Raw genomic sequence first — 19129 nt, 5'->3', positions numbered from 1 at the left:
GGGGGATTATGGTGTGGGGTTGTTTTTCAGGAGCTGGGCTTGGCCCCTTAGTTCCAGTGAAAGGAACTCTGAATGCTTCAGCATACCAAGACATTTTGGACAATTCCATGCTCCCAACTTTGTGGGAACAGTTTGGAGCTGGCCCCTTCCTCTTCCAACATGACTGTGCACCAGTGACCAAAGCAAGGTCCATAAAGACATGGATGACAGGGTCTGGTGTGGATGAACTTGACTGGCCTGCACAGAGTCCTGACCTCAACCCGATAGAACACCTTTGGGATGAATTAGAGCGGAGACTGAGAGCCAGGCCTTCTCGTCCAACATCAGTGTGTGACCTCACAAATGCGCTTCTGGAAGAATGGTCAAAAATTCCCATAAACACACTCCTAAACCTTGTGGACAGCCTTCCCAGAAGAGTTGAAGCTGTTATAGCTGCAAAGGGTGGACCGACGTCATATTGAACCCTATGGATTAGGAATGGGATGTCACTTAAGTTCATATGCGAGTCAAGGCAGGTGAGCGAATACTTTTGGCAATATAGTGTATATTAGACAGTAAGTGAACATTTTGTCCTCAAAGTTGATGTTAGATGCAGAAAAATGGGCGAGTGTAGACATTTGGGCGACTTGACAAGGGCCAAATTGTGACAGCTAAACGACTGGATCAGAGAATCTCCAAAACCGCAGCTCTTGTGGGGGTGTTCCAGGTCTGCAGTGGTCAGTATCTAAAGTGGTCCAAGGAAGGAACAGTGGGGAACCGACAGGGTCATGGGCAGCCAAGGCTCATTGATGCACATGAGGAGCGAAGGCTGGCCCATCTGATCCCATCCCAAAGACGAGCTACTGTTGCTCACCTTGCTGAAGTTAATGCTGGTTCTGATAGAAAGGTGTCAGTGGATGACGGGTCAGGGCTGTTTCAGCAGGTGGTCACAATGAACCAAAATTTGCTCCTTCCTGATTTTTTTTCCCCCCACATTTGTCACACTTAAATGATTCAGCTCATCAAGCAAATTATTTTTTATACAAGGATAACCCAAGTAAATACAAAATGCAGTTTTTAAATTATATCATTTCTTAAGGGAAAAAAGCTGTCCAAACCTGCCTGGTTTGCCTATGTAAAAAAGTAATTTCCCCCACACTAATAACTGGCTATGCCACCTTCAGCAGCAACAACTGCAATCGAGCATAAATGATAACTGGCAAGGAGTCTTTCACATCACTGTAGAGAAAATTTGGTCAACTCTTCTTTGGAGAATCTTTTTAAAGAAAACCAATCAGACCCTACTGTATGTCTCCATGCCGCCATAAGCCAAGGATGCCACACTGCTCTGTACATCACACACTCATTACTCTGTACTTAAATACACAAACCTAAACAAAGCACAGGTGACACCTATTAGACATAATGACAGAGACTGAAAACCAACAAAAAGGCAGTGGGGGTCTCTAGTGGCCAGAAAAAGTCACAACCCTGACAGGAAACTAGTAGATATTTTTCCTGTATATTTCAGTCTAGTTGTGTTGATATTTATCATGATCAGAAAATGACAGATGATTTTCAAAGTCTTTTGCTGTTTCATTATAAAATGGACATAATAAAGCCTCCAAAAGTCATGATGGACATATCAATGTGTATAAATTACACCAAAATATGGATTTTCATTAAAACGCTTAAGAGAAACATTATTACAGACTTTTGCATAACAGCTGGATAGACTTTTATTTGATAATTATGTGCAGTATTGACATTAAAATTTATACTTGATTTGGATTGGTCAGAAGGTGTTCAGCATGGTCCTGATAACAGTTCAGGTTTCAAATCAAATCTCTCTTTTTTAAGAATGACCTCTGTCTGATTATTGTTTCTCTAAAAACTCCAATCATTTAACCCTCCTGTTATCTTCGGGTCAATTTGATCCGCTGTAAAAAGTACTCAAGTACTTTTTTTTTTTTAAGTGCAAAATATATGTTAATGTGTTGGAAACAAACTTTATCTAAAGGTACTTCAAGAATTTGATCTAGATGGGATTTTTTGTGGAAGATTCGAAAAGTTGGGAAATTAGTTTTGAGATAGCAATTTGGTTTTTAGATGAGATGAGATGTGTTGTTTTAAAGTCTTAAAGAAAGTTTTAGATATAAAAATTGGAACACACTGAAATAAATACAGAAATCTAGGCAAAATGTTCATCTTTACTGAGTTTAAACGACCAGCCAGAGAAATGGGGAGAGCTGACCAGCGAGCAAAATCATTCTGAGATTTTGTGAATTGTACCAGCTCTCCCAATTGTTCAGTATGAATGGCAATTGCTAAGGGTTCAATTACCAATGCAAAAAGCAAAGGTGAAAGTGGGCAGCCCTGTCTTGTGCCACGTTTCAAGGGGAAATAAGAGGAAGATACTCCATTTGTCCAAACTGAGGAGACTGGGAAGGAATATAAAATTTTAATCCAGGAAATGAATGTGTTGCCAAAACCAAATTTCTGTAGCACATAAAAAAATGTAATCCCAATCCAAATGATCTACATGATCATGTTTGTGTCAGTTTCTTCCTCCTCCCTGCTCCCCAAAACATGCAATCAGGTGAACTGGCTACATGCAATCATGTTCACTTCAAGAGAGAGAAAAGAGAGGTTTAAAATCATTTCTATAATCTACTATTTAAAACAGTTCAGGCTGGTGGAGGTGGTGCAACGGTGTGGGAAATGTTTTTATGGCACATTGGGCCTGCTGGGCTGCTTAAATGCCACAGCCTCAGAAAGTTAAAGTTGTCTCAAACTGGTTTCATGAGCATGGCAATGAGTTCAGGGTTCTTTATTGGTCTTTAGTCACCAGATCTGAATCCAGTAGAATGTGGACTTGGATGTAGTAGAACAGGAGATTCACAGCATGCACCTGAAGGACCTGCAGGAATTACATGATGCAGTCACATCAACATGGAACAGAATCTACCATGGAAGGCTGTTTTGAGAGCAAAGAGAAACCCTACCCATTTGTAGTATAGGGTACTACACACAACGAGTGTATTTTGACAGTTGATGTTCTTTGTGTATTTACAGTAGCACTGGGAGATCTACAGCCTGCACCTGCATAATGGCACCGTGTCTCAACAGCAGACACATGTGCCAAACGTGACCCTGGGTGATGATGTCACTTTGGGCGGGTCTCAGCCTGGGAGCCTTGCAGTGTCCAATCAGCATCAGCAGATACAGTGGTAAAGTCTGAGGAATATGTAGGATGTGGTCAGAACGTATTTTTTAAAAAAAGTATAGTTAAAAAAAAAAGTTTAAAAAACTATAATTTAAAGTAGACTTTAAAAATTATAGTTAATGTCAAAATCTTTACTAAAAGAGGAATCCATCCAAAATGTACTCAAGTCTCAAATTAAAGTAAAAAAAACACTAAAAAAAAAGGTTTTAAAATTACACTGGGGGCAGTACGGTGGCCTAGTGGTTAGCACTGTTTTCTCACTACAAGAAGATCCAGGGGTCATTCTGTGTGGAGTTTGCATGTTCTCCCTGTGCTTGTGTGGGTTTACTCTGGTTTCCTCCCAATAATGTCCTGTTTGGTATTACTTCTGTGTTTTCTTTTGTTTGGGAAGTTGTTTGTGTCTTCTGTCTAGGAAGAAGCCTAATTCGTTCCCCCAGTCTCCATGCAACCTATAAGAAGTCTCCTTCATCACTTCCTGCCTTCAGCCTTGTGCTCACTTGCTGTGTTTGCTCTGTCCTGTGCTGGCTTTCTGTATTTGCCCTGCCTTGTCTAATAGCTATCTAGGTATATGCTAAGACAGCGTGTGTTTGTTTGAATGTTTGAGGGTAAGGAACCGACTGTTTGCTAATGTGATTAGCTCAACTCTTTATAGTACGGCCTGCTGCCTGTTTTCAGGCCTTGACTCTGGATTTCCCTGTTGTAAAATTGTTCTTAATACTGTACATAGTTCTACAAGGGATTTTGGGGATGTAGGGAGACTTATGCCATTTTCTTTATTGGATCCTTCATTGATTGTTTTGGATAGGGAGTTAGGGAAGGAACTTGTCTTTTATATTTATTTTTGTTTTGTGAAGCAGGGTATTTAGATCCTGGACGGTTGTGGGGTTTTTGTTTGTTATTTTGGCCTTGCCGGCTTCCGAAGCTACACTCCCCCGTAGTACTCTAAACCCCTAGGTTTTCATTAAAATGCCACTTTAATGCCTTTTTTCCACACTGTCCTGTGTCATCGACTCTTTCTTGTTGCGCCTTTACCCTAGACGGGGTGTAACATGAAATTGGGGGCTCATCCGGGATCTGAGCCTGGGACCTCTCGCAATGAAGCGAGAATCATACTCCTAGACCAATGACAGTCTAATCACATGTACAATAGGCTGACTGGTAATTCTAAATAGGAGTAATTAGGCAATTCTTAAATCCTCATACAGTAGGTGTGAGTGTGTGTGGTTGTCTGTCTATATGTGGCCCTGCGATGGACTGGTGACCTGTCCAGGGTCTACCCCTGCCTTTCAGTGTGTGCTAAGATAGGCTCCAGCAGATCCCCGTGACCCCAATTAAGAATAAAGCAGGTTTAGAAAATGGATGGATGGATGTTTACGATAGGTCTTAGTGACATGAGTTTTGAATATTGTGACACGAGATTATTGTGAGGAGAGAAGAGGGAGGTTTCAGATATTTTCATTTACATTTCTGGCATTTGGCAGATGCCCTTATCCAGAGCAACATTTTATCTCATTTTAGACAACTGAGAAATTGAAGGTTAAGGGCCTTGCTCAAGGGTTCATGAGTAGCAGCTTCATGGACCTGGGATTTGAACTCACAACCTTCCAATCAGTAGTCCAACTTCTTTTCAGTGATTTTTATCTCACTAGATGGACACACGCATGGCACTGTGCTGGACGACACCCAGGATGAGTAGGTGGAGGCAGCGGAGATGGCCATCAAGCAGCTAAATGAAAAACTGTTAAACAACTGCAAAGTGAGACAAGTGTAGAGGGGCAGACAAGTGTAGAGAGGCAGACTGGGCTCAGTCAGAAGACTGAGCAGGTAAACACATGTGTACACACACACAAAAGGAATGCTAACTCTGCCTCTTCTGCTCCAGGGTCTGAATCTCTACATTAAGAACGTGGATGAGAACCTGGGTTATGAGGGTCCGCGCTTGTTCTTTGTGCAATTTGGAATAATCAAAAACATAAAGGTGATGATAGAGAACGGCCGCTCTGGGGGGTTCGGCTCCGTGAATGAGGTCATGGTTTCCTTGCTTGTCAGAGAATGCAGAGGATGCAGTTTTATATTCCTCAGAAACTCTGCCAGCCCATGTTGCCTCCCTGCCTAATGAAGAACTTCGTTCCTGAGGTAGGCATTACACTTCTGCCCCAAATTTCCACAAGAGGCTATTGCTAGATAGACAGCAACACCACCTGTGATCAGGGAGAACAGATGAAATAACGTCTGTGATACAGACACCAAGCCAGAAGTTGGAGCCCCATCCGGATCTGATGTGGAAGTGCAACATCCAGCTGTGGACAGACGTCATTTTCTCCTGCACTTCTCTTTTAGGAAACCCTGAAGATGATATTTTGCAATCATGCAAAAACATCAGCGAGATTAAGAAAAAAAACAATAAAAAAGATCAGGAAAAAGGAATGAATAAGCCCCACACCCTCCAATAATAATTTCATATTATGATTGGCATTTTAATTAAAATTTAAAAAGAACCTTTTGTGTACATTTATTTATTTATGACTTAAGAGTGTTTGAATCTTATAATCTAATAAATCTAACATTCTAAAAAGTTAGATTAGAAAAAAATCTAAATAAAAATATTTAAGGTATTAATTATACCTTAAATATAGAATAGTAATAATAGGAATTAATGGGGGTTTATATTCATGAAAGAAAGTCTGTGAGGAAAATTTTCAAAAAGACAACAACAAATTAACACCACAGAGTGAAAACTTCTTTCTATTAAGAGGATCAAGATGTAAATGTAAGTTACATAAAGAACAAAGCTCCTGCTGTTGCAGGGATTCTAGCATTAACTGCTCTGCTTCATCCAGACACAATCTCACTGGCAATGTTTTACTTACCTGCTGCTCAGGATTGCTAAGGCTTCAGGAAATATTCTTCAAATGATGTCTTTAAAAATCTGAGAATAATTTCTCTAATTGACCAGTAGCATGCTAGTTTTGTCAGAAATCTAAAACAATCTTAATAACAAAAACTCGATCATCTTCAGCTTTAAATCTTAGCATAAACTCATTTGCTGAATAAATGAAATAAACAATTTGAAATGAAATATTGGTCATTATTGTTACTTTATTAAATAACACGTCTACTGAGGTCAGGCTTGTCCAAAATCTGACCCTATGGTCAAATGCATCCTGTTTACAGATGTCAACTTACATGTCACTTAAATATTCAGTTCTTTCAGGCCTTCACAAAGTTTTTTTGTGATTGTTGTGGCCAAAAATGTCAAATGTCAAAATTTGTGATGTTTTTCTGCTTTTTTGCAGAAAAAAGTTGAATTGAATTTTAAACTCCTACCAATGAAGACACAAAAATATGTAATTTCTTTCTATGGAATCTGCACCCATGTTTCGACATGAAAGCTTTGTCTGAACGTGTGGAAAACTGTGTCTATCTATCTAATTGTGATGAACTCCTACAGGCAGAAGGTGTAGAATCCATAAGTGGTAGTTTATTAAATCCACATCAGTAGGCAAAAATCTGAGTCAAAATAAACAGGCAGAGTAATCAAAAAATTTAGCAAAGACAGTCAGTGCAGAAACGGTACAAGGACACAAAACCACAGAGCAGAATCGAGAACAAACTCAGCAAGGGTCATACTTGTGAATTAATAGTAAATACAATGGAGAGACTCGGTATGTCATGACTCTAAATAATACTTTGCGTAGAGCTTCTGAAAATGCTGGCTTAAGAAGTGCTAATGGTAGGAGATATTAGTCAAATCTGTGGTGTGGGGACATTTCGGATTTGTTGTTGACTATGATGCCGATAAAACAAAAACTTAAAGTCTTTCAGTTAACAACAAATTCATTACTTAATTTTGGATTTCCTCCGTAGGTGCAGAGAGTGTCTTCCTGATGAGTGGTTCTGTGGATACTGTGATGTCCTGCATCACAAAAAACAGCCTCTCCACAATAGGAATAGTGAGATTGATGGGTTTTTCAAAGCCATTTCTCCATCCACTCACAGCATCAGAAGTGAGGATGGCTATAGTACCCATGAACAAGGTATGATCTTATGAAACCCTGAGTGTTGCAGTTCATTTATACCTGCAGTTACAATAAATTTAGGTGATTTGTTGTCTTTGTTCTTGACAGCTTGCCTTTTGCCAACCGTGAAAGTGTCAGACTGCTCCTGTGGAGGCACTAACTTCATTATGTCACCATCTATCCTCACTAGTATCTGTCTGTCTGTCCGCCTTTGTAATGATCCATTTAAATATGAATCAATATCAGAAATTTTAATTAAAGATCCTCACCAACTTCACACCAGTTTCTCTTGCCCGCAGTAAGGTGTCCATTTTATCCACCTACAAACGTACACACACACACACACACACATGAGGACTGAGGGAGTAGTGGGTGGGGCTTTGTTTTCCAAATGACCAAAGCTAACATGTCAAAGATATTTACGAATCTGATATGAAACACTTGCCATGTTGCTTGAATGTATATTTCTTGACTGTGTGTGTGTGTGTGTGTGTGTGTGTGTACACTTACCTTGGCTTGCAAGTGCTCGGGATCACTAATCATGTTCATGATCTTGAAATTGTTTTCTCCTTGCACAAGCATCAGAGTGATTTGTTTTGCATCATCTGCTACCAGTGGAAGCAAGTAATCATCTGCAAAGAGAGAGAGAAAGTGTGTGAGGTGTGTGAAAGAGCGAGAGAGAACAGAAACAGAGGCATCCGATCAGGTAGCATGGGTGGTGGGGCTCAGACTCTCTATGAACTGATATCAAGTACTAAAAACAAATGCAGTTGAAAGCAGGAGTTTGTAGATGTTTTCAGTGGACATGTGATGATAAAAGTGGAATAAAATGCTAAGCTGGAGAGCAGGAGTGTATACGAGCCGGATGTGTGTGTGTGTGTGTGTGTGTGTGTGTGAAATTCACAGGCCATCGTGATCTGGTCATCTAAATCTGCTAACTCTAACATATAGATCGTCAGCCTCTTCTGGGGTGGTGGAAATTTAGGTACATCCTGGGAACACAGGATATTATTATTATTATTATTATTATTATTATTATTATTATTAATAATAATAATATTACTACACAATATAATAATCACACAATTAGATTAGTACCATAATCCTTCATACACTATCTTTAGCATGTAATATTAAGCATGCAGAATATTGTTATTGTTGTGTGTGGGTGCTTTTTGTTGTGTTTTGGACCTGAAGTGGAGCCGGAACTCTGATTTCTGAGACAGCTTCCAGAGTTTCCTCTGGGGCAGCTGTCTCAGTAGCTTCCACTGGTGCAGTTGCTTCTACTGCTTCCACCCTGTCATCTGAGGCCACTGTCTTCACTGCTTCCACAGATCCCTCTGAGGCAGCTGTCTCAACAGATTCCTCAGAGTTCTCTGGGCCAGCAGTTTCAACAGCTTCCACATTGTTTACTGGGGCAGGGGATCCAGCGGCTTGGACCATCTGTGAGGCAGCAGTGTAGACAATCTGGCTGATGTCCTCTGAGGCAGATGCCTTGGTGCTTTGGACAGTGTCCTTTGTGCAAGGTGTCTTAAGGGTGCTCCTTTCGAACAGGGAGGCAGCACTGGTTGGCGCAGTTTTGGTGGTACATTGTACAGTAATGGTGGGGCTCTACGCAGGCACTTTCTGTGGATGGTGTGGTCAATCTTCTTGATAAATTTGCGTGCCTCGACCTTGGGCTCCTCAGCCTTGTGTGCCTCCACCTTGGGCTCCTCGGCCCTGCGTGCCTCCACCTTGGGCTCCTCGGCCCTGCACACCTCCACCTTGGGCTCCTCCCAAGACCTGAAGTACTCGATGGTGCTGTAACACAACAGAGAAGCTGCACTTAGAATCTAAACCCTGCTGTTAAAAGTTATGTCCTCGACAGCAAAATTACCACCAGATGTTGACTGAAATACCCTCATAAGACCAAACAAATCTCTGTTTCGACAATATAAAGAGTTCAATGCAATTAGTTTAAAAAGGAATGTAAAAAATCCTGATATTTGAACCCTGGCTGGTAAAAAGACACTAATTTACACGTGACTTACACTTGGCGGTCGTTCAGGAGTTTTCCGTTCAGCCGTTCCGCCGCCTCCGCTGACTCGTACTGAACGTACCCATAACCTTTTGATTCCACAACCTTCAGGAGAAACACAGCGTGTCAACACACAACAACACACTAATCATGAAACACAGATATTCAGCTATTCAGATATATATATTCATATATAACAGCTCAAAGCTCGAACCTTGCATGACACGATCCTCCTGAACACAGAGAAAGTGTCAAACAGGGAGGTGCAGTCAATGGACCAATCAAGGTTCCTGATGAATATGTTCCCTCCCTTGATGGGCTTGGCGGTGGGTTCCCAGTTTGACCACATGACACGCATGGGTCTCCCCAGGAGGAGTTCAAAATTGAACATGTCAATGGCTCTCTCAGCTGAGGGAACAGAAATAAACCATTCATTTTTAATTAAAGTCTATTATAGTCTATATATAACTCATCCAAATATCTTTTCATATCTTTTTAGTACCATTTAAAACATGACCATATCCATATAGTAAAACTATAAAATACTACAGAAGTTACACATGTAGCCTTAAATCTGCTGCAAAAACAGGTAAGAAACAGTGTAGAAAAAAGAAAAGGTTTGTTTTACCGTCATCTCGATAGCGAAAGTTGATGTACGCGTATCCGAGAGGAGAGCCGGTCTTCCTGTCCCTGCAAATGTGGACAGATTGGACGTGTCCTGCAGGTCTAAATCTATTAGAAAGTATCACCTCTGATACTTCAGGGTGAAGATCTTTCACAAACAGTGCAGCCATTGTATAAAACAGTTAAAAGTGGTGAAATGCTGCTAAACGCTGTAAAATACTGCTAAATGGTGTAAAATCGCTGCTACACAAGGGGCACTGTTTCTCTGTCGATAGCTAAAGGTGGTCTGAGGATGGTTGCTATGTACGTCATCAGGTGATGTTCAGAACAGAATTCAGAATTCTACATGATGTCAGTTGGTCACATGACCTCATGACATCATGTAAGCAGTTAACATTAAACAGTTAAGTTCCAAACCCCAATAATGAATCCAATTCAAAATGGCTTTTAATATTAATATAGAAACACTGTATAGGCCTGGACAGGAAAGAGGCTGAGCTGCAATTAATCCCCAAAAAACATTCACTGACTATATTTTCAATGCATAGATATTAACCTAACGTAAACACTACTCTTTCAAGCTGCATTTAAACTGCATTTTGGAAGGTCAAACTCCAGGACACCATTGAAGGTCACTATATGGAGAAAAATCTGAAATGTTTTCTTAAAAAAACATCATTTCTTTAATGAAGAAAGAAAGACATGAACATCTTGGATGACCAGGGGGTGAGGAAATTATCAGTAGATTTTTGTTCTGGAAGTGAACTTCTCCTTTAAAGGATCTGCTGCTAACATCTTGGTACCAGATACCACAGCACACCTTCAGGGATCTAGCAGAGTCCATGCCTTGACGGGTCAGGGCTGTTTTGGCAGCAAAAGGATGACCAAAACAATATTAGGCAGGTGGTCATGATGTTATGGGTAATTGGTGTAGAATTTTTTACTAATTAATGAACATCTTTTGTTGTTGAGTTGCATCCAATATCGTGGAACATCACCGAAGCAAATTATCCACATTATTCCAGTTATAAAGGATCATGAAATCACCAAACTCTTGATTTTTTGCTCTTAAAGTTTTAGACCAAAATCTAAAACATATCCTGTTACTGAAAATAACACAAACAAACCTTATTAGAAAAACACTAAACTGGAGACTCCTTCCAAATATATTACACATTTCCTCATGAAAAGCTTCAACATATCACCAGCCACACCCTTTTTATTAACGAATGAATCTGACCAATCAGAATCAAGCATTTACAACATTACTATAGGATACTGTAGCTCTGGAACAAAGCTGCACTTTTTATCCGTCACACACAGTTTACACAGATAGACTGTATTATTTGTAATGATGCTATAATTATCACATCAGCCAAATCAGGGTTCTCATACCCACCACATAAAGATCTTTTTCTCTGTCTCTCTCTCAGTATGTTTTAAGTACGTCAGGAGGAACAGTTTCAAATGCCAGTTGATCAATTTTATATTTGGTCAGGCAAAAATGGCGATATACCTGTGTTTGCACAAAACACAGACTGATGCAAAGAGAATTTTCCTCAGACTTGTTAAATCAAGAATTTTAATTGATTTTAATTTCTACAGAAAGATGAATGATGTGAAGATGTTTGAGACAGTGTGGTGTCATGCTAATGCTCTGTGCTCTGTAGCAGAAGAGAAACCCTGCTTTGCACCAGAGCTAAACTAAATCCACCATTCACTGATGTGTCTTAACTTAATTTATTGAAATATTTTAAAATGTATTTATTGAATTACTGAGTCACCCTGATTTTACCACATATTATGTGACTTATGTGTAAATAAAAGGATTGTAAAAGTCAAAGTCTCTCTCTTTCTCTCTCTCTGTCTCTCATGGATAAGGACACCAGAAGAAGAAGAAACAGCAGCAACAAATAAATGACATTGTCCCCTATTCAGGGCTGACCACAGTTTAAAAACCCGTACTATGACGTCCTTCAGTTTTCGTGACACGGGTAAAGAAAATAATTGCTCAGTTCGATTCTGTGTATAATGACCCACAGGCATCGGGCAGTGATTATATATTTATACAAAAGCTGTACTTTTGTAATAAAAAGCATTTTTATTATTATATGTATGTTATATTTCTATAATGTATATTTTTAGCCTTTATATATTTTTATTTTACTCCTGCTTGGTCAAATCGTGGTCGTCATGGTTACGATGATGGATGATACGGCTCCCCAAACCACTCCCCAAACTTTACACTGGACCTCAAGCAACTTTGGATTTTTTGCCCCTCCTCTCTTCCTTCAAAGTCTGGGATCTTGATTTCCAAATGAAATGGAAAATTTATTTTCATCTGAAAAGAGGACTTTGGCCCACAGAGCAACAGTCCAGTCCTTTTTGTCCTTAGCCCAGGTAAGACACCTCTGATATCGTCTCTGGTTCAGGACTGGCTTGACACAAGGAATGCGACTGACACCAGCTGCAGTCCACTCCTTGTGAATCTCCCCCAGATTCTTGAAGGGGCTTCGTTTCACAATCCTCTCAAGGCTGCGGTTATCCCTGTTGTTTCTGCACCTTTTCTATCACACTTTCTTTCCATTCAAATTTTATTAACGTGCTTGGACACAGCACTCTGAACATCCAGCTTCTTCAGCAATGACCTTTTGTGTCTTACCCTCCATGTGCAGGGTCTCAATGACCGTCTTCTGGATGTCTGTCAAGTCAGCAGTCTTCCCCATGACTGTGTAGCCTACTGGACCAGACTGAGAGACATTTAAAGGCTCAGGAAACCTTTGCAGGTATTTTAAGTTAATTAGCTGATTAGAGTGCGACACCATGAGTCTCCAATATTGAACTTTTTCACAATATTTAAATTTTCTGAGATACTGAAGTTTGGGTTTTCATTAGCTGTAAGCCATAATCGTCCAAATTAAAAGAAATAAACACTTGAGATATATCAGTCTGTGTGTAATGGCTCTATATAATACAGCAGTTTCACTTGTTGAATTGAATTACTGAAATAAATCAACTTTGCACCTGTATATATATATATATATATATATATATATATATATATTAAGCCTTTAGATATTTTTATTTTACTCTAATTGGTCATGCTTGGTCAAATCATGGTTGTCATGGTTAGAATTGGATCATTATAATTACTCCCTCATCATCATCATCATCATCAGTGGTGAGGAAGACGAGGAGAGAGAACACGTGCTATGTACAATCGAGGAAAACACGTGAGCTTCCTCCAGCAGTGTGTATGTTCACATGTGAGCAGTGTAACACTTCAGTTCAGGTTCGTGATGCGGTGTGTCGTACCGAGACGCAGAGGTTCCACTCCTGAGAGAACTTGCTGTCGGGGAAGTCATCCTGCAGCGTGAGCTCGGACCGAAAGGCGTCTCGATACTGACGGAAAGTCAGAGAACTCAACAGGTGACTCTGTCTGTGGGAAAAACGAGACTTCTCACACTTTTCCAAGAGCTCAAGAACGTCCTGGAATAAACAAACAGGAAAAAAATACAGAGATTTTATAAACATGCGGCGTTTTTTGGTGACAGGTATATTAAGTGTGTGTGTGTGTGTGTGTGTACATACTAGTCTGCAGGTGAGTCCCACCACAGCTACAGGAGCCTGAGCAGACTGAGAAACATCCAGCAGGTTGTACAGCAGCGTCTGGTTCTTATGATGAGCAAACAGATCAAACTCTTCCAGGATGAAGAACACTGGCTGACTGCTGCTTTTATCACCTGCAGACAGACAGACAGGGAGGAAGACAGACAGGTAGACAGGCAGATAGACGGGCAGTCAGATAGGCAGGCAGGTAGGCAGAGAGGTAGGCAGAGAGGTAGGCAGGCAGACAAACAGAGAAACAGACAGATAGGTAGGCATACAGACAGCCAGGTAGTCAGACACACAGGCAGACAGGTAGGAAGACAGACAGACAGACAGGTAGGCAAACAGGAAGACAGGCAGGCAAGAAGGCAGACAGGAGGGAAGATAGACAGACAGGTGGGCAGACAGACAGGCAGGCAGACAGGAAGACAGACAGACAAACAGGTAGGCAGGCAGGAAGACAGACAGAAAGGAAGACAGCCAAGAAGGAAGACAGACAGACAGACAGACAGACAGGTAGGCAGGCAGGCAGGCAGACAGACAGGTGCACAGACAGGCAGGCAGGCAAGAAGACAGACAAACAGGTAGGTAGGTAGGCAGGCAGACAGACAAACAGGTAGGTAGGTAGGTAGGCAGGCAGACAGACAGGTGCACAGACAGGCAGGCAGGGAAGAAGACAGACAGGCAGGTAGGCAGGCAGGAAGACAGGCAGGCAAGAAGGTAGACAGGCAGGAAGAAAGAAAGGAAGGAAGACAGGCAGGAAGACAGGCAAACAGGTAATGGCAGACAGACAGACAGACAGGCAGGAAGATAGACAGACAGGTGGGCAGACAGACAGAAAGACAGGTAGGCAGACAGGCAGACAGACAAGAAGGCAGGCAGGAAGACAGACAGAAAGACAGACAGGCAGGTGCACAGACAGGCAGACAGGAAGACAGACAGACAAACAGGTAGGCAGGCAGGAAGACAGACAGGAAGAAAGACAGGTAGGTAGGTAGGTAGGCAGACAGACAGACAGACAGACAGACAGGTGCACAGACAGACAGGCAGGCAAGAAGACAGACAGACAGGTAGGTAGGCAGGCAGGCTGACAGACAGACAGACTGGGTTATCAGTTACAGTAATATCACTCCCAAGTTTCTCTCACATTCACTTCTTTTGAATCATGTGATGTTGCCGCTCCTGTAACGTCCCAGCTGTATACACGACTCGAGAATTCCAGGAATACTGGAACACGCTCACCAACACTTTGTCTCCTACGACGTTCTCCAGTTGAAGCTGGCGTGTGATCTCTCTCAGAGCGATCCGGTCGTCCATCTGCAGCAGACCTGCACGAGACACGCGGCCATGAACGGAGCCGTGACTTAAACCAGCAGCCTCTTTTAAACACACGCTCTTTTACACAACACTCACTGCTCAGGTGAACCTGCAGGACATTCATCTTCACCTCCTGCAAGTCCAGCAGCTCTCTCAGAGCACAACGTAGCAGCTACACACACACACACACACACACACACACAACAGCTTAGTGTAAAGTACATGTGTGTATCCTAACCTAACAGAAGTAGCACACAGACATCTTCGTACCATGGTTTTAACAGATCCACATGGACCGATGATATGCAAAGAGTTACTCTCACTCGTGAACCGCTGTCCTCCTTAACAGCTCCAACAGGTGCCTAAAACACACACACACAGAATACATCATACACACACACACACACACACACAGAATACATCATACACCTTTACAAAATATAGGTCTTAGCAGACACCTCATATAAAGAGTGCATTCTGTTCTAAAAACCCACTTGTACTTCGATTCCAAGCCCATGGGTTTACCCTCAGCACTCTCTGGACCTTCAGACATCAGAAGAACAATTTTAAAACAAAGATTAGCATGCAGAGTGCAGACGACAGCGGATAGTACTTTAAAATCGATGTTTTTACAGCATACTCCAGCACTTCCTCTACAAACATTTACACACATATCTGGGTGATTCTCACGAAATCTTGGTTTTAAAAATTTCAAACATGAAAATTTTAAAAATGCTTAAATTAACATTAGCAACAAAGTCTGGAGTGTTTGTGAACATTAATTTAAAAACTTTTACTTACCATTTAACACCTTTTTGAACATAATTTCCAAAAGTCCTAAAAAATCTCATTACTGCAACACTGTGAAAACATTAACACTGATAGAAAAGCAAATACATTTTCACAGTTTTAAAAATGGATTATTAATAGTCATGCACAGTTACTTCAAGTTCTGAAATAATATTTATTTTTAATTTAACAGTTTTTTAAATTTTAACTGATTTCTCTCATTACCGCAACACCGTCCACAATTTACAAACATTTTTTCTTTATATTTTGAAGAAACCTGACATTTTTTCAAAATGACATGACAAACCTGAGAGAACATCATTTTAAGATTCTGCACATGCATTTAAAATCAAAGTACTATATCTCTATTAATTAAATTAACATCTAATAATCATGAGTTTCAGTAATGATATATAGGTTTCAGTAATGAGGTTAATTATTTCGGTAATGATAATAAGTATACTAGTCTGAGATTTATACTGAGCCTTGTATACTTTTTCTTATACCTTGTATAAGAAAAACATTAAAACAGGAATAAACAGGACAACATTTCAACGTTTACCTAAAAAACATGAAGCATTTTACCATGGCACTAAAAAATAACTGACCACTGTCTTTTTTTCTTTTCATGTTGCTTCTTAGTCAGCTCTTCAGTTTTCTTTATTTTTCCAGTTTGTTTTCGTTTTTGATTCCTGGAAGCGGAAAGAAAGCATTACATTAAATTAGTCTCATAACATGGGGAAAAACATTTTATGTATACATCATCATATAGTATAGAATTGATGCTTACTCTGTGTGTGTGTGTGTGTGTGTGTGTGTGTGTGTGTGTGTGTGTGTGAGTGTGTGTGTGTGTGTGTTCTATACTGGGCCTGAAGTTGTGGGGTGGGGTAGAGCTTAATTTTAGTCTTTGAAATGAATTGAAAAGTAAAGTAAAAAAGAAAATAAAAAAACAAACAAATTACTAACAGAAGAACAAATAACTGTTTATTTATTATGTAATTAAATTACTAAATTATAACAAAATTGTGCAGCAAATTTATTAGGCTGCTGTCACTTTAAGAATCACACGACCTCCATGCCTTAGTGTGGCGGGAATTTCCCCCAGTATGAACAGTCCACTCAGTCCAGCACCAAAGTCCTGTTATAGTAGTGGCTAAAGGGTTGTGTGTGTGTGTGTGTGTGTGTGTACTCTCATGTACATTTCCTAACACTGTAGGGTGTTTATTGCTAATTACACCTGCTGTAACATCTCCAAACCTAACCTTTCTCTCTCTCTCCTAACCTCCCTCTTCTGTACTCCTCCAGCAGTTCTGGGTTTCTGTAGAATTTTTCCCTGAACTTTGTCACCCTAACCTTTGCTAAAGCTTTTTTTCACACTTGCTGATTGTCTACAATGAAACAAATCATAAAGCAAAATATCAACATTTAGGAAATTTGAAATTAATATTAAATTCATAAGAGATATTTAAAGTTCTCTTTACCACAACTGCCCTTAAATGGTTGCGGTGTATGAGAATGGTGTGTTGCAGAGGATGAGGTGCCTCAAGATGTTTTGCTAACAATAGAGAAGCCATGATGGTTTTACTCATTATATATATATACATATATATATATATATATAGAGAGAGAGAGAGAGAGAGAGAGAGAGAGAGAGAGAGAATTTATTTTTTTAAATTCATGATTGGCATGGATATGGAACAGAATAATATAATACATGAGACCATTCAGCAACGAATCTTTATAATCTTTATAATTGCGCTACCACCGTTTTGTCATAGCGGCGAGAGACTGCTAGTTTTGTTCCGGAAATTATTCATTTACTAATTAAGCACTGAGCGGGAACATGCACTAGGAGAATATTTAGAACAAAAGGCCACCCTGGCAGCGGTGGGATTTGAACCCACGCCTCCAAAGAGTTGAAATGTGGATTGGCTGTCCATATCCTCCACCTCCTGTTGAGGTGGCTTGTTCATATGAACTTACAGCATGTGTGTCCAACCAGCATGGGAATGCAGCCCAAGGTTATGGAACACTTATGCCGAGTTCACACTGCACGATTTTCAAAGTAGTCGGATCACTGTTGTTTTCACGCTGCACGACTGTCTGGGGGAGCATTCAGTTGCTGCTGTGTGGCGCATAGCGGTAAAGAGGAAGCACACGCACGACAAGGGTGGGACTGGAACCCACGCATGCAGAGCACAAAGGATTAGCAGTCCATCGCCTTAACCTCTCGGCCACCTCGTCAGGGGGCAACGCTTCCAAGGAGCCTTGTCAAAAGCAGGGGTTTTCTAATGGCGTGCAGGCTAGGAGGCTACCTTTCAATGATTTGTAGGCAGGTATTGAGGCATGCGGTCACGTAAACTGAAGGGTGCAGGCTAAGCATTCAACGAGAACCTAAGAGTTCTGTAGCATCCTAGTTTTTTTGCTCTCGTCTCAGACCAGGGGGCTTTCAGACCTTTATCCTGCACCATTTCCACGTTTTGCTGTTTTCAAGTCTGAGGCATAAGTTGCAGAACTGCGCAGGTTGACTACACTGCCTCCAGCTGCCGAAACCCGGGATTGAACCAGGGACCTTTAGATCTTCAGTCTAACGCTCTCCCAACTGAGCTATTTCGGCACCTCTACCAGGCCTCTCCTGTATATGTGAGTGATCAGGTTTTTGTCGGCACGACTGCGCACCACGTCCAGACCGGCGAGGCAAACTTCTTCAGAAAGCGGTAGAGCTTTTTCCTTAAGGGCATAGACAGAAGGTCCTGTCCAGCAGAAAGCAAGATGTACTTCATTGTACTGATTGGAACTGCTACATAAGTATCGTGTTAACTAGGGCATCTACAGATTTATTTGACTGCAAACAAACAGTAGCATTTACATTTACAAGATTTATCAGATACTTTTATCCAGAGCAACTCACATTTACACAGCTGAGCAGTTAAGGGGTAAAGGGCTTTCAAGTGAGCAAAAGGGTGAAGCAAGTGAGCACAAGGCTGAAGGCAGGAAGTGATGAAGGAGTCTTCTTATAGGTTGCATGGAGTCAGCTGACCAGGCAGGGCGTGGCACCAAGTAGACTGGGGGAACCAATTAGGCTTCTTCCTAGACAGAAGACACAAACATCTCCACAAACAAAAGAAAACACAGAAGTAATACCAAGAGTAGGGAGGAAACCAGAGTAAACCCACACTAGCACAGGGAGAACATGCAAACTCCACACAGAATGACCCCTGCCTGTTTAAACCCAGGATGTGAATCCAGGATCTTCTTGTTGTGAGGTAACAGTGCTAACCACTAGGCCACCGTACTGCCCCCAGCTTTCACCTTTGCTTTTTGCATTGGTAATTGAACCCTTAGCAATTGCCATTCATACTGAACAATTGGGAGAGCTGGTACAGTTCACAAAATCTCAGAATGATTTTGCTCGCTGGTCAGCTCTCCCCATTTCTCTGGCTGGTTGTTTAAACTCAGTAAAGATGAACATTTTGCCTAGATTTCTGTATTTATTTCAGTGTGTTCCAATTTTTATATCTAAAACTTTCTATCTAAGACTTCAAACCA

At 40.9% G+C, this 19129-nt stretch overlaps 1 protein-coding gene and 1 non-coding gene across 2 annotated transcripts; both read right to left on the bottom strand.

Annotated features, from left to right (window-relative positions):
- Positions 1-7475: 7475 nt before the first annotated feature.
- Positions 7476-10035, bottom strand: LOC131350238 (polyadenylate-binding protein 1A-like). The gene is made up of 5 exons (XM_058385434.1): positions 9870-10035; positions 9456-9649; positions 9255-9346; positions 8449-8767; positions 7476-7544 (listed from the first exon to the last, which is right to left on the bottom strand). The coding sequence occupies exons 1-5, from the start codon at positions 10033-10035 to the stop codon at positions 7476-7478; spliced, it is 840 nt and encodes a 279-aa protein (XP_058241417.1).
- Positions 10036-18124: 8089 nt separating this feature from the next.
- On the bottom strand, positions 18125-18197 carry trnaf-gaa (transfer RNA phenylalanine (anticodon GAA)). The gene has a single exon. It is a non-coding gene; the product is annotated as a tRNA-Phe (tRNA).
- Between the last annotated feature and the right edge of the window lie 932 nt (positions 18198-19129).

Source organism: Hemibagrus wyckioides, unplaced genomic scaffold (genome assembly GCF_019097595.1).
Source record: "Hemibagrus wyckioides isolate EC202008001 unplaced genomic scaffold, SWU_Hwy_1.0 Contig29, whole genome shotgun sequence".
Lineage (NCBI taxonomy): Eukaryota > Metazoa > Chordata > Actinopteri > Siluriformes > Bagridae > Hemibagrus > Hemibagrus wyckioides.
Note: the sequence above shows the minus strand (reverse complement) of the source record. Positions and strands in the feature narration are given on the sequence as shown.